The sequence below is a fragment of the Clupea harengus genome, chromosome 7 (genome assembly GCF_900700415.2).
Source record: "Clupea harengus chromosome 7, Ch_v2.0.2, whole genome shotgun sequence".
NCBI classification, from domain to species: domain Eukaryota; kingdom Metazoa; phylum Chordata; class Actinopteri; order Clupeiformes; family Clupeidae; genus Clupea; species Clupea harengus.
The window spans coordinates 25,543,842-25,560,363 of NC_045158.1; the positions used below are offsets into that span (position 1 = coordinate 25,543,842).

The following is a 16,522-nucleotide window of genomic DNA, read 5'->3' on the forward strand; positions in this document are numbered from 1 at the left end:
ACATGAACATCATCTCATCTCAAGGCATGTTATGTTCCCACAACATTGGGTGCACAAAGACACAGACACAAATTATGCTTTGAAATGATATGCTGAAGAGTGTGTGTGTATGTGTGTGTGTGTGTGTGTGTGTATGTGTGTACAAACACAGCCACAAATTATGCTTTGAAATGATATGCTGGGGTGAAAGCAATGAACCATGAAAATCTATGTAATCTGTTTACTGTCAGCTTTTAAGAGCTGAAAGACAAACAGAGACATACTGAATTAACTGCATTTGTGCAGTTTCACTGTATGCATGCGAAAGATAGAGAGAGAGTGTGTGTGTGTGTGTGTGTGTGTGTGTGTGTCTGACTGACTGTGAGCGTGTGTGTACCTCCACTGGGTTGCCGTCATCGTCATGTACACTCAACAACACCTCCACGTTCTTAGGCGTCTTCTTTTTGCCCCGGTCAAACTCCCCCTGAAGCAGCGTCACATAGATGTCATTCCTCACGTTCCCTGTGGGAGAAGCAGGAATGTTATGCTGCTGGGAATTCCATGGCAAACCGCCACAGACACAGGTAAAAGGAAAAACATGAAAACCTGGAAGTATGATCTCTGGGAAGCCCATCTTCCTGACGATGGCCGTTGAGCGGTCTACAAAGTGGGGGTAATCCTTGAGCACTTGGGCCAGGTCTCCAGGCAACAGCTTCAGGGTCACAAACAGCCCTGATGAGGTCATCAGAAGAGGTTGAATTTAGAGTGGGAACCTACTGTGTGCCCAAACACTGGATTCATTAACCCTAAACCAGTATACAGAGTATGCAGTGGCTTGTTACCTGGGCTTGACCCGATACAGTATATAGAGTATGCAGTGACTTGTTACCTAGCCTTGATCCTATACAGTATATGGAGTATGCAGTGGCTTGTAACCTAGACTTGATCCTATACAGTATACAGGGTATGCAGTGGCTTGTAACCTAGACTTGATCCTATACAGTATATGGAGTATGCAGAGGCTTGAAACCTAGGCTTGATCCTATACAGTATACAGAGTATGCAGTGGCTTGTAACCTAGACTTGATCCTATACAGTATATGGAGTATGCAGTGGCTTCTTACCTAGGCCTAACCCTAACCCTATACAGTATATAGAGTATGCAGTGGCCTGTTACCGCCATGGAGTAGTTTGCTTAAGTGGTTTGGTCTGTTGATGCTGTGAATATTTGTTATGCTGCTAAGTTATCATGACTTGCTGTGACTGAGTGATGGTGTGTTTACCTTGGCCTTTATGGTTGACCTCTCGGTTAGCAATGACCTTGTTGAAGACGGCCGTGAGGGGCTCGTTCTCCCCAATGATCTTTGACGGAATCAGTGGAGACATGATCAGCTGCCTCTGGCGGATGTACGTTTCCATGGCAATTCTCCATAGACAAAGAGGGACAGTTAGCAAATGATGAAAATGAGGAGAATGAGAATATCCATGAACAGATTCAAAGTGTGTGTGGAGGATTACATCCAACCACGTCACCATTAGCATTATCTCTAACCCTAGTAGTTAACATTAGCTTTTACCCTAACCCTAGCAGTTAACATTAGCATTATCGCTAAACCTAGCAGTTAACATTAGCATTATCGCTAAACCTAGCCGTTAACATTAGCATTATCGCTAACCCTAGCAGTTAACATTAGCATTATCGCTAAACCTAGCAGTTAACATTAGCATTATCGCTAAACCTAGCAGTTATTATTAGCAGTTATGATTAATTATCCCATCAAAGCGGTATATCTTAAGCATGGGCCTTTTTCTCCCATCACCCCACAGTGAGCCTGTGTCCATCTGAGCAACTGAAGAATAATGCTTCCTAGTCATGTGACAACAACCAGGTGAGTTAGGACCTGGGCATGGCCAAAGGGAGGGGCTTACTGCTGAAAGGGAGGGGCTTACTGCTGAAAGGGGATGAAGTGCTGCTTCTCCTCATCATCTGCGTTCCCGTGAGCGATCTCTGTGATGTCCATAACTGTGGTCACAACACAGGACGCGTGAAAACAAACACACACACACACACACACACACACACACACACACACACACACACACACACACAGACAACCACTCACTCACACACACACACACACACAGACAACCACTCACACACACACACATCTCAGTATAATCACAAAACAGGACAGCCCCTCACCTGCCACCCCAAATGGCCTCCTCAACCCCCCCGTGTGCTTCTTGCCCTCCTTCAGCTCCATGGAGCCCACCCTGATGATCTGGCACACCAGGAAGAGACGCGGACGGATCAGGTCACAGCTGCTCAGGTCCTACAGCACACACACACACACACACACACACACACACACACACACACACACACACACACACACACACACACACACACACACACACACACACACACACACACACACACACACACAGAGAGAGAGAGAATCACATACCAAAAATGAATGTAGACGACGTACATAGACTCACATTAACACGGTAATCAGAGAAATCACAAGTAATATCAAGTCACACAACAGGCAGATGAGGAGGATATGCCACATTCCAGACGACTTGGAACTTGTTTTTTGGTGTCACTCTGGAAAGCCTCTTGAAGACAAAGCTCCGACTGGAAAACTTGGAGCAAATCAATTCCCCCTTTGACATTTGGCTGGAAAAGGTTAAAGCTGAGAGTTGCCTTCTTACTAGCTCTGGAGCACAACTCAAACTCCTGACAGGTGAGTGATGGCTGTATTGGGGTGTGAGGAGTGATGGCGGTATCGAGGTGTGTGAGGGGGTGATGGCAGTATGGAGGTGTGTGAGGGAGTGATGGCCGTATGGAGGTGTGTGATGGCAGTATGGAGGTGCGGTATGGAGGTGTGTGAGGGAGTGATGGTGGTATGGAGGTGCCATATGGAGGTGTGTGAGGGAGTGATGGCAGTATGGAGGTGTGTGAGGGAGTGATGGCAGTATGGAGGTGTGTGAGGGAGTGATGGGGGCATGGAGGTGTGTGAGGAGGGATGGCCGTATGGAGGTGTGTGAGGAGGGATGGCCGTATGGAGGTGTTTGAGGGAGTGTGTGAGGGAGTGATGGCTGTATGGAGGTGTGTGAGGGAGTGATGGCCGTATGGAGGTGTGTGAGGGAGTGATGGCTGTATGGAGGTGTGTGAGGGAGTGATGGCCGTATGGAGGTGTGTGAGGAGTGTGTGAGGGAGTGATGGCTGTATGGAGGTGTGTGAGGGAGTGATGGCAGTATGGAGGTGTGTGAGGGAGTGATGGCAGTATGGAGGTGTGTGAGGGGGTGATGGGGGCATGGAGGTGTGTGAGGAGGGATGGCCGTATGGAGGTGTGTGAGGGAGTGATGGCAGTATGGAGGTGTGTGAGGGAGTGATGGGGGCATGGAGGTGTGTGAGGAGGGATGGCCGTATGGAGGTGTGTGAGGAGGGATGGCCGTATGGAGGTGTTTGAGGGAGTGTGTGAGGGAGTGATGGCTGTATGGAGGTGTGTGAGGGAGTGATGGCTGTATGGAGGTGTGTGAGGGAGTGATGGCTGTATGGAGGTGTGTGAGGGAGTGATGGCCGTATGGAGGTGTGTGAGGGAGTGTTTGAGGGAGTGATGGCGGTATGGAGGTGTGTGAGGGGGTGATGGGGGCATGGAGGTGTGTGAGGGAGTGATGGCTGTATGGAGGTGTGTGAGGGAGTGATGGCCGTATGGAGGTGTGTGAGGGGGTGATGGCAGTATCGAGGTGTGTGAGGGAGTGATGGCTGTATGGAGGTGTGTGAGGGAGTGATGGCAGTATGGAGGTGTGTGAGGGAGTGATGGCCGTATGGAGGTGTGTGAGGGAGTGATGGCAGTATGGAGGTGTGTGAGGGCTGAGACTCTTACTGTGAAGAGAGCTGGCAGGTTGTTCAGTTTCTCGATCTCCTTGGGCATGCCCATGCTGTCCCAGCGCACCAGGAAGTTCTCACTGTGGGGAACACACACGACACAAGCACCTCAGTACACCTCCGCACACACACACACACACACACGCACACACACACATGATACAAGCACCTCAGAACACCTCCGTACACACACACACACACACACACGACACAAGCACCTCAGAACACCTCCGCACACACACACACACACACACACACACACACACACAAGCACCTCAGAACACCTCCGCACACACACACACACACACACACACACGACACACACACACACACACACACACACACACACACGACACAAGCACCTCAGAACACCTCAGTACACACACCTCAGTACACACACACACACAAACACACGGCACAAGCAACTCAGAACACACACACACACGGCACACACACACACACACACACACACACACACACGACACAAGCACCTCAGAACACCTCAGTACACACACCTCAGTACACACACACACACAAACACACGGCACAAGCAACTCAGAACACACACACACACGGCACAAGCACCTCAGAACACCTCCGCACACACACACACACACACACACACACACACACACACACACACACACACGACACACACACACACACACACACACGCACACACGACACAAGCACCTCAGAACACCTCCGCACACACACACACACACACACACACACACGACACAAGCACCTCAGAACACCTCCGCACACACACACACACACGACACAAGCACCTCAGAACACCTCCGCACACACACACACACACACACATGATACAAGCACCTCAGAACACCTCAGAACACCTCCGTACACACACACACACACACACACACACGACACAAGCACCTCAGAACACACACGACACACACACACACACACACACACACACACACACACACACACACACACACACACGACACAAGCACCTCAGAACACCTCCGAACACACACACACACACGACACAAGCACCTCAGAACACCTCCGTACAGACACACACACGACACACACACACACATGATACAGGCACCTCAGAACACCTCAGAACACCTCCGTACACACACACACACGACACAAGCACCTCAGAACACCTCCGTACACACACACACACACACACACATGATACAAGCACCTCAGAACACCTCCGTACACACACACAAATACACGGCACAAGCAACTCAGAACACCTCAGTACACACACACACACCACACACACACACACACACACACACACACACTGACTGGTCAGTGTTTAATGTGTGAAGCCTGGGACACAGGCGCCATGTGGGCTATGCTGCGTTATCTAAGCGGTTTCTATGGAAACAGGCTGGTCGCCTGGGATTGGGCCTCTCAGGGCCTCTGTTCCCTGCATCAGAGTGAGGGGGCGGGGCCAAGCCTGACCTGATGACCTCTGATTGGTCAGGGTCGTAGATTGACATGAGCAGCTCTGCGTCCTCGCCGATGTTGCAGACGAAGTTCTTGAGGTTCATGAGGAGGCTGTAGGTGTGGACCGTGCTGAAGAGAGACTGCCGCCGCATCTCCAGGTTCTGCTGCCGCGTCTAAACAAACACACAAACAAACAAACAAACACACACAAATTAAATAATACTGCCACAAACACATAGCCTACAAGGGTATACTTAAGTACACAGAGATAAATAAATACGCGAACATAACTACAGCACTCTCATATGAGTTCACTATGTGTGCCTTTTCGAGAGCTTCAGCTAGCTGAAACACAGTACAAGCTTATATTATGCATGTACTACAAGTGCTTCCACACTTCAACTATGTTGGACATGCTACACACTTATCTGCTTCCACACTTCAACTATGTTGGACATGCTACACACTTATCTGTTTACACACTTAAACTATATTGGACATGCTACACACTTATCTATTTACACACTTCAACTATGTTGGACATGCTACACACTTATCTGTTTACACACTTCAACTATGTTGGACATGCTACACACTTATCTGCTTACACACTTAAACTATATTGGACATGCTAAATACTAACCTGCTTGCACACTTCCTCACCAGCGCCACATTCTATGACAGCACCAAGGTTTGAGGTAACTAGCTGGCAGAGATGACTGTCTGGGAAATAGAGAGGTCCCACTGACAGATGACCTTTGGTGAGTCACTGACCCCTGAGAGATGACCTCTGGCAAGTCACTGACCCCTGAGAGATGACCTCTGGCAAGTCATTGACCCCTGAGAGATGAATGACCCCCTGAGAGGTGACCTCTGGCGTGTCACTAACGCCTGATAGATGACCTCTGGTGAGTTACTGACCCCTGATAGATGACCTCTGGTGAGTTACTGACCCCTGACAGATGACCTTTGGTGAGTCACTGACCCCTAAGAGATGAACCTGACCCGTGCTGACCCCTGAGAGAGGAATCTGACCCCTAACAGATGAACCTGACCCCTAACAGATGAACCTGACCCGTGCGAGAGGTGACCTCTGGCGTGTCCCTGACCCCTGAGAGAGGAATCTGACCCCCTGAGAGTTGCCCTCTGGCGTGTCACTAACGTCTGAGAGATGACCTCTGGTGAGTCACTGACCCCTGAGAGATGACCTCTGGCGTCTCCCTGACCCCTGAGAGAGGAACCTGACCCGTGCTGACCCCTGAGAGAGGAACCTGACCCGTGCGAGAGATGACCTCTGGCGTGTCCCTGACACTGACACCACACTGACAACACTGACACACACTGACCTTCTCCTCCAGGATGCGCTCCGCGATGCTGTGCGAGGCCGCCTCATGGGCCCTGAACAGGCTCACTGTGCTGGTGAAGTCTGGGTCCAGCGTGTTTCCCGACTCGTCCCGAACCACCAGGTCCAAGCCTAGGATCCTGGAGTGAGCGCAGCATTAGTCTCTCAATAAATAATATGCGTATACCACCTCATAACACACACGTCTCAATAAATAATGCATACTCACTCATAAGATATACCCACTCATAACACATAACCACTCATAACATATACTCACTCATATATACCCACTTATAACACATACCCACTCACACACACGCCTCAATAAGTATAACATAAACACGCGCACACACACGTGCTCGTCCCTTGTCTGCACCCACCGGTTGCCGTAGTCGATCTTAGTGGTGACCTTCTTCTTGAGCTCCACCAGGTCGTCCTTGGGCAGGGTCCCGGACACGATCTGCGAGCGGTACTCGATGAGGCTGTAGGCCATCTGCTGCACGCTCCTGAACAGCGTGTTCTTGTTGCCCTGCAGCAGGGATGAGAACACAGAGCTCAGGAACACTGCACACACTCACACTCATAACGCACGCGCACACACACACGAGCACGCACACACACACACACACACACACACACGCAGACCTCAGCCAAACCACCAGGAGGCGCTGTAGCTGATGCCCAAAACCAGCACTGCCCATTCCCATAGCTGCTTACCACGTAGAGTTGGTGCCACATTTGTGCCCATTCCCATAGCTGCTTACCACGTAGAGTTGGCGCCACATCTGTGCCCATTCCCATAGCTGCTTACCACGTAGAGTTGGCGCCATATCTGTGCCCATTCCCATAGCTGCTTACCACGTAGAGTTGGCGCCACATCTGTGCCCATTCCCATAGCTGCTTACCACGTAGAGTTGGTGCCATATCTGTGCCCATTCTCGGAGTGTAGCGGCGAGTTCCTGAACCAGCGGGATGTCGGTGGGGATGACCGTCTCCTCAGCACTGAAGGTCAGACAAAACAATAACATGTGATGGATGATGATCACAAAAACACAACAAACAGCAATCATGACAATCTCAGCACAATTATTACAATTATCAGCACAATTATTACAATTATCAGCACAATTATTACAATTATCAGCACAATGATGTCTTACCCACTGCCCTCAACCTTGGCCTCTTTCAGGTGAATGTATGAAGCTGGAAAAATTCCCTTGACAAAGACATAAAAACATCAACAGTTAGTCACATGTCACATGAATCTGTGAGAGTACTGTGCGCTTCAGTAGAAATATGAGCGCCACCACACCTTCTGAGATTTGTGCCGTAGGGTGTATCCCCTGTACCATCCTGCAGGGGGAGCCGAATGATGGGGGGGGGGAGGGTGGGAGAGAAATCACAACACAACACAAATATCAGCATCAACACAACTTCACCATCAACATCAGTATTATTAAGTACCAGTTACTCTCCCAGCTCGGTAACCCAAGATGCACTCAACAGGATGGAAACTGTGGCATTTAACTACGATTTGGGACTAAGATCACCTTCTGAGGGACCGGCAGCCACAAGGAAGAATGCAGAACGCGCCAGTAATTCATTAAACAACAAGTCAACAGAATATATTCCTAATTCATATACGTGTACTGGCTATTGGTTAGCTATTTGTAATAGTGCCTAATTATGCAAAATGTTGTGTGTATGTGTTTGTGTGCATGTGTGTGTGTGTGTGTGTGTGTGTGAGAAACACATCATCAGAGTCAACGTGTCACATGGCAGGAGAGAGCAGCAAACGCATCAGGTAGAACTTCCTGCTTATCTGAAGTCTGGCCGTGCCACGCACACGCACACGCACACACACACACACACACACACACACACACACACACACACACACACACACACACACACACACACACACACACACACACATACACACACACACACACACACACACACAAACACACTCTCACAGGAATGGATGGTTGCCATGGAGAAACGTCGAGGAGACAGGTGAGGAGTCAGGGCTTGTTTCCTGTTCACACTCACCTTCTAACTTCTCAAGTATGTGCACCGTGTCTCCCACTCGCAGACTCAGCTCCTGTTCGCCAGGCCCGTCATAGTTAGAGATGGCTAGGGGGGGAGACAGGGGAAAGGCGGGGACGGGACAGGGGGAAGGGGGAAGGGGGAGAGAAACAAATGAAGAGGAGACAGTATTACACATACAAGAGAGAGATAGACAAGTGGGCAAGAATGATTGACAAAGAAAAGAAGCAGAAGAATAAAAGAGTAAGAAAGGGAGAAAGAGAGAGAGAGAGAAAGAGAAACAGTGTGAACAAATGGAAACTGGATGTGTAAACAACACACCCAAGTCACACAGATGCCATCTGAGCCCAGAGTGCTACTCAAACATGAGGCTGTGAACCCTAACCCTAGATCTGCTGTGCTAACCCTAGATCTGCTATGCTAACGCTAACCCTAGATCTGCACAGGAGAAGAGGCAGGAGTAAAGCTGCAGTGTGATTCCCAAAAGGCTCTCTGATTGGATGGTCTCTGGGCCAATCATTCAGCACTGCCCCCCTCAGCTGTTATGTAGGCCACTGCATGGGTTTACTGAGGAAAGGCATCAATACTCCCCCAACGTGTGTGCGTATGTGTGTGTGTGTGTGTGTGTGTGTGTATGTGTGTGTGATGGGTTTACTCAGGGGAAGGCATCAATACTCCCCCAACACCCACATCGTGTGTGTGTGTGTGTGTGTGTGTGTGTGTGTGTGTGTGTGTGTGTGTGTGTGTGTGAGAGAGAGAGACAGAGAGAGCACAGCATGGTGGTGGCCTCAGTCCTGATAGGCAATAATGGGCTTTTGTCCTTTAGTCCTTCCTGCCCCAATAACAAGCTTTAGACGCGTAATTATTAATAATAGAGAGAGCAAACTGACTTCACCATGTGTGGTGACTGGAATAAAGTAACGGTATGCACACCTTCACTTAACTACATTCACATGGACATTTCAGACAGATCCCTTCGTCAGCCTGGTTTTCGAGAAGTCATGTCAACACATTGGTTCCTTTCTGTTCAGCACTCGTAGTGACAGTAATCCTTCAACGCATTTGGGTGGGTTTCTTAGTGTTTGTGTTTGTGTTTATGGTGTGTGGCAACTTTGGTCAATAGATGTATAATCTCACAACAATTACACAAGCAACAGCGGACCCCACAACACCAGGAGCCCCCCACACCAGGACCCCCCCCAACACCAGGAGCCCCAACACACCAGGAACACCAGGAGCCCCCACACCAGGAGCCCCCCACACCACACCAGGAGCCTCCCACACCAGGGTAATCAAACACCAATACACACACACACACAGTGACTGACATGAAACACACAAGGGAAGTGAGAAATAAAGGAGAGGGAGATCTAACCCTAGGGCAAAAGTGAGTAGGTAATTAAGAGAGAGAGGGGGGTGAGAGAGAAAGAGGGGGAAATGAGAGAAGGAATGAAGGAGAGAGAGAGAGACAGCGAGAGAGAGAGAGAGACAGCGAGAGAGAGAGAGAGAGAGAGAGAGAGAGTGGCCTGAGGAGAGTGATTGTGTAGGCCTTGTCCTGACATGTTGGGCAGCTGTGTGTGTGTGTGTGTGTGTGTGTGTGTGTGTGTGTGTGTGTGTGTGTGTGTGTGTGTGTTGCCAGAGGCTGCATTTCATGACAGGCCTGTACTAGCGTGGGGCTCATGCTGTTTCTCTTAGATGACTCACGCCCAGCTAAAGAGATTACAGCCTTTGCTAACCCTAAACATCACACACACACACACACACACACACACACACACACACACACACACACACGATGCATAGCCTTGCATCACAGAGCTCTACTCCTAAACATTAAACGCACACACACACACACACACACACACACACACACACACACACACACACACACACACACACACACACACACACACACACACACACACACACACACCTGTGTTGCATAGCCTTGCATCACAGAGCTCTACTCCTAAACATCACACACACACACACACACTACTGTTCACTACACAGCCTTCACTAATGTTAAACATGACACACACACCCCTGCGGCACACAGCCATACTCCCTTCTACACAGATCTGTTATATACACACCTCTACTGTACTCAGCTCAGCTCAACTCTACTCTACTCTACACACACAACTCTATTCTACAGAATCTACTCCACACACACAACACTATTCTACAGATCTACTCCACACACACACAAGACTATTCTACAGATATACTCCACACACACAACTCTATTCTACAGATCTACTCCACACACACAACTCTACTCTACAGATCTACTCCACACACACAACTCTATTCTACAGATCTACTCCACACACACAACTCTATTCTACAGATCTACTCCACACACACAAGACTATTCTACAGATATACTCCACACACACACAACTCTACGGATCTACTCCACCCACACAACACTATTCTACAGATATACTTCACACACACAACTCTACTCCACACACACACAACTCTATTCTACAGATCTACTCCACACACACAACTCTATTCTACAGATCTACTCCACACACACAAGACTATTCTACAGATCTACTCCACACACACAACTCTACAGATCTACTCCACACACACACACACACACTATTCTACAGATCTACTCCACACACACAACACTATTCTACAGATATACTCCACACACACAACTCTACTCTACAGATCTACTCCACACACACAACTCTATTCTACAGATCTACTCCACACACACAACTCTATTCTACAGATCTACTCCACACACACAACTCTATTCTACAGATCTACTCCACACACACAACTCTACTCCACAGATCTACTCCACACACACAACTCTATTCTACAGATCTACTCCACACACACAACTCTACTCTACAGATATACTCCACACACACAACTCTACAGATATACTCCACACACACAACACTACTCTACAGATCTACTCCACACAGCCCTACTCCTGCCTGATCATCACGTCATCTGCTCTGGACACCACTGACACCTCTGTCCTCACAACACTCTGCTGTTTCCACTGTATGCGCGCGCGCGCGCACACACACACACACACACACACACACACACACACACACACACACACACACACACACACACACACACACACACACACACACACACACACACACACACACACACACACACACACACACACACACACACACACACACACACACACACACAGGGCAGGAATCTCAGCTTCACACACACCTCCACCATAGAAAACACTCCACAAGAATCTACACTTCATACACTCACCAGAAGATTCAGATTTACACAGGGCACACACAGGGCACCTTCCAGTTATGGAAGGATGGTTCAAGCGCCATGCTCCTCTTCTTTGTTTTTTTTTTTTTAGACAGGAACTCACACTCACCCCTTTTTACATGTACACACACACACACACACTGGACAAGAATCTCACACACACCTCTTTTTAGGGGTACACACACACACACACACACTGGACAAGAACCTCACACACACCTCTTTTTACAGGTACACACACACACACACTGGACAAGAACCTCAGCCTTTTACTGGCAGTCCATGTCCAAAGGGTAGAGGCTGCGTTATGAAGGCCTGGCTGGCTGGCTGGCTGGCTGGCAGCGATGCCCTCAGGTCTGTGTGGGAGGGTGAGGCATTACTCAATAAGGACATAAATCTCACCTTATCTCTCTCTGTACGCAGCACAGAAACCAACCCACCTAAAGCCTCAGACAAGGAAGCTCAGCCAAAATCCAAGATGGACTCCACACCCAGAGACCGGGGCATTTTCACCAACCTAGCGTTAGAGACTGGGGCATTTTCACCAACCTAGCGTTAGAGACTGGGGCAGTTTCACCATGCTAGGGTTAGAGACTGGGGCATTTTCACCAACCTAGCGTTAGAGACTGGGGCATTTTCACCAACCTAGCGTTAGTGACTGGGGCAATTTCACCATGGTAGCGTTAGAGACTGGGGCAGTTTCACCATGCTAGGGTTAGAGACTGGGGCAGTTTCACCATGTTAGCACCAGTGACTGGGGCAGTTTCACCAACCTAGCGTTAGTGACTGGGGCATTTTCACCATGGCAGCGTTAGTGACTGGGGAGATCCTCTCCCCCAGCCATTGCTCTAATACCCCTGTTCCACACACAGGGAAGTTTCTGTTCCCGTTCGCACACCAAATTTTGACACGATTTGCTCACAGGTAATCAATGCAATTCGGCATCTTGCTGCTACAGTTTACTGCCGCCGTTGGCGACGCATCCTTGATTGCAACGGTTCCCCTCAAAACAGGTGGAAACGCAGGCTGACTCGCTAGATGGCACCAAGGTTAAAAAAAACCCTGAATGGAACCACTTCAAGAACCCGTTCCCTGTTGATGGAAAAAGGGTTCAGAGGGAACCCACCCTCTCCCCCAGCCTTGGCTCAGAGACAGCAGTGTTTGTCAGACTCACACGGAGGGACACGGAGACCAGAGACAGCAGTGTTTGTCAGACTCACACGGAGGGACACGGAGACTGCAGACACAGGGTGCTGGACTCCTGCCAACAGCAGGACACAATGGAGCGCTTCACAAAACGTGACACACAGCGGCAGAGCCAGGTGCGGCGCAGACACGGCCCAGCCCTGGCCCAGCTGCGGCAGGCGGTGACGTGACGGGGAGCTGTCACGCAGGCCTGCCTCGGGAGACGCATGAAGGCCACCCCCCTTACACTTCTGATTATTGTGTGTGTGTGTGTGTGTGTGTGTGTGTGTGTGTATTTGTTAATGCATGCATGCGAGTGTGTGTGTGCGTGTGTGTGTGTGTATGGAAAAGGAAACCACTTCCCCAACCCAATGCACTTCCTATATATATATAAATATAATGTGAAGTAAAACACTCGCTATGAAGGTGAAATGAAATGGTGTTAAATGATGTTTCAACAACAGAAGCAGCCAGCTTCATATTAACCAATGAGCTTCTCTTCGGCTTCACACTGGTGTGGATCAGTCGCAGGGTTCAAAGGATTACCCAGAGTCCCTCAGTCACATGCGCACACACAGGGATCTCCGTCACACTCCAACACCACATCAATGAAGCATCACTCATGCATGACAGATCACGGATCTGCAACCAAACAACACCACCAAACACGCAGAAAGGTCTAGTAATAACTGCATTTGGTTCTCCTGTCACCAAACCTCAGGACTGTCGCGTTTCTGTTTGGGTGGCAAAGTCCACTTTAAGTGTCAACTGCCACTCCTTTACAGATTACAGAAGTGCTAGAAAAAAAGAAAACATGCCACAGAAGCTTAGACAGAGAGTGACAACCAGCGGTTCACACGGGTAGGGAACTGTGGGAGACAGCCGCGGTCTCCACCCGGTCCCGCCCTGCTATCTCGGCGGACCCTCAGATGAAGAGCCTACCTGGGCAGTGGTAAACGAGCGAACAGGGACATTCCTCAGAAGCATGTTAGCTCATCGGAGTTGGCAAACCCCCTCTTGGGCTGTCTGTCTGGTGGAAGAGCAACAGACTGCGAAACACCGAGGCTTCGCCCAGCCCGAAAACTCTGAAGCACATTCCACCAAAGGCCTACGTAGGATACGAACTGTAGAATTTTGGCTCACAGCCTATCATATACCATAGACGACCAGATGGGGGGGAATTGTCTTAGACAAACTAACATGGATAAACTCGTAGGCTGCTTAAAATAGTTTTCTTTCACTGTATCGTTTGTTTTATTTCAGCCGGTTCTAAGTCTAAGTTCTCTAGTCCTTAAAGTCCTCATTAACTGCATTAAATACAGTTGAGTCAAAAAGCGCTCAGGCTACCGCCTGTTACATTGTAGCTGTTAGGCTAACAATGAGGTCATTTGCATATGTCACTAGCATAAACCAAATCACTGCCTCTTAGTCAAAAGTCACTGTGAAAATGGTTTAGAACGTCCGTGTGACCTAATTCTCGCCCAGCCTGAGGGAAATAGTGTTCTCTCATTCACTGGAAGGGTGTATATGCCCACTTCCCCACTGTTTACTACTACGACCAACGTTTCTTCATGTGTTGCAACACTGCGACGCTGCAATATTCAAGCACAGAGTCTAGTACCCTTAGTCTACGCTACACAGTTACTTTGCCACTTACGACATATGTAACGAATCATGTTTAATTCAGATTTGAGCGATTTAACTCTGAAATACAACATCGACTTACTTCATAGGACAGTACGACGGCAGATAGTAACGTAAGTCTATAAGCAACTTAGACCAAACTTCACGGCGTGACAATGTCAGTTTCAGTTAATTGTGTGGGTTATTCTATTTTGCAATAGACCTGCAGGTAGCAGGACGGGACGCACACTTAAACTTTGTAAAGTTACGTTTAAGTTGGGAAGGTCCCAGTCAGAGGAACGCAGCGAGACGCATGAAGAAGTTAGTAGGCTACAGTTTTCAGCACAAACGACACACTACTGCGCTAGTCTGAACTTACCAACACCGTATTTCTCTTTTTTCGTAGGAATCCAGCGGCTCATTGCGTTGAGTATTCAGGCAATAAATAAATAAATATATACATAAACTCCAGGGGCGGGTGGTACAGTACTCTGTCCTGGACATCACAGTTCCGGTGCTGTGGGGAAAAAAAACGCTTGTCTGGGGAAAAGTGTGTTCTCGCGGTGGCGTAAACGACCGCGCCTTCCTGCATGCGGAATTGGGCGCGGGCACGTCGGCCGTGTCATCAGTTGAAAGGGATTCCCCGTCCTTAAACTAAATTTATGATTGACTGCATCCCTCTTGCAAATGTTCATCGTTTTTCAACATGCAGACTCCACTGTCTCAGTTTTGGCTCTTCTTCTAAGAAAAACATCAGAGCATATTTTCAAAATCGTAGGCTAGATGTTTTGTTCCCTCGCTACCTTCTTTCTGAAACTAGCCTTTATAGTGCTGAATGTTACTAAGTCGCATCTGTCTGTCACTGTTTATTGATGTATATAGGCCTACGTATGGCTTCCGATTTAATTTCTCCTTACATCCGTACATGGAATATCTGAAGCAATAACCTCAGTGATCATGAACCAAGCCCTCTGCACGCTGCCAAGTAGCCTGAATAGACCTCAAACCCTGACTGTCTGATATATATGGCCTTAGGTCATGCATTATTCCAGTCATCATATTTCACTTCCAGGAATAATTAACTACTTTGGTTACAAAGACTGATGTAGACCAGAGCCAAATCACCACACTATAGTTGTGTGCAAGTGTGTCCCATTGGAGATGTAACCCTTCTTGGTGTACTAGCTGTCTTTACCAGTGGAGATGTCACCGTTCTTGGTGTACTAGCTGTCTTTACCAGTGGAGATGTCACCGTTCTTGGTGTACTAGCTGTCTTTCCCAGCGCTTCACCCTCTTTGAAGGATGAGCTCAATCAGCGAATGCCTGTTTGATGAAGACTGAGTGCTGAAATGTTGCAGTGTTAGACTGAGTTCTGAAATGCTGCAGTGTTAGACTGAGTTCTGAAATGTTGGAGTGTTAGACTGAGAGCTGAAATGTTGGAGTGTTAGACTGAGAGCTGAAATCTTGCAAATGTTAGATGTGGGCGTTGTATACGTTTGCCTTCGCAGTAGTCCTTACTTCAAGTCCTGCTAATACACTCTACTTTTTATTAATTTAACTGTTGTAATGCACTTTAATTCTGGAAGTAGACCTCTATTCTTTCCCGCCAGGGAAGTGACATCTTGAGGTAATGGTTAAGCCCTACTAGCAGGTCTCTGATTAAGCTCTGTTCTCGGGCTTAGCTGTATCTCCAGCCTTCCTCTGAAAACAGATCT

At 48.6% G+C, this 16,522-nt stretch overlaps 1 protein-coding gene across 1 annotated transcript in view; it reads right to left on the bottom strand.

The window, feature by feature from the left end:
* The window catches only part of dock5 (dedicator of cytokinesis 5), a 49,723-nt gene extending 34,358 nt beyond the window's left edge, over positions 1–15,365 (bottom strand). The window contains exons 1-14 of the mRNA XM_031570933.1: positions 15,187–15,365; positions 8,715–8,798; positions 7,975–8,015; positions 7,823–7,878; positions 7,568–7,664; positions 7,043–7,191; positions 6,664–6,799; positions 5,333–5,490; positions 3,876–3,957; positions 2,183–2,312; positions 1,930–2,002; positions 1,263–1,405; positions 586–711; positions 377–501 (exon numbers count right to left, since the gene is read on the bottom strand). Of these exons, the coding sequence (XP_031426793.1) occupies positions 377–501; positions 586–711; positions 1,263–1,405; positions 1,930–2,002; positions 2,183–2,312; positions 3,876–3,957; positions 5,333–5,490; positions 6,664–6,799; positions 7,043–7,191; positions 7,568–7,664; positions 7,823–7,878; positions 7,975–8,015; positions 8,715–8,798; positions 15,187–15,229 (1,443 nt within the window). The 5' untranslated portion in view covers positions 15,230–15,365. The remainder of the gene's footprint in view (positions 1–376; positions 502–585; positions 712–1,262; positions 1,406–1,929; positions 2,003–2,182; positions 2,313–3,875; positions 3,958–5,332; positions 5,491–6,663; positions 6,800–7,042; positions 7,192–7,567; positions 7,665–7,822; positions 7,879–7,974; positions 8,016–8,714; positions 8,799–15,186) is intronic.
* Positions 15,366–16,522: the final 1,157 nt, after the last annotated feature.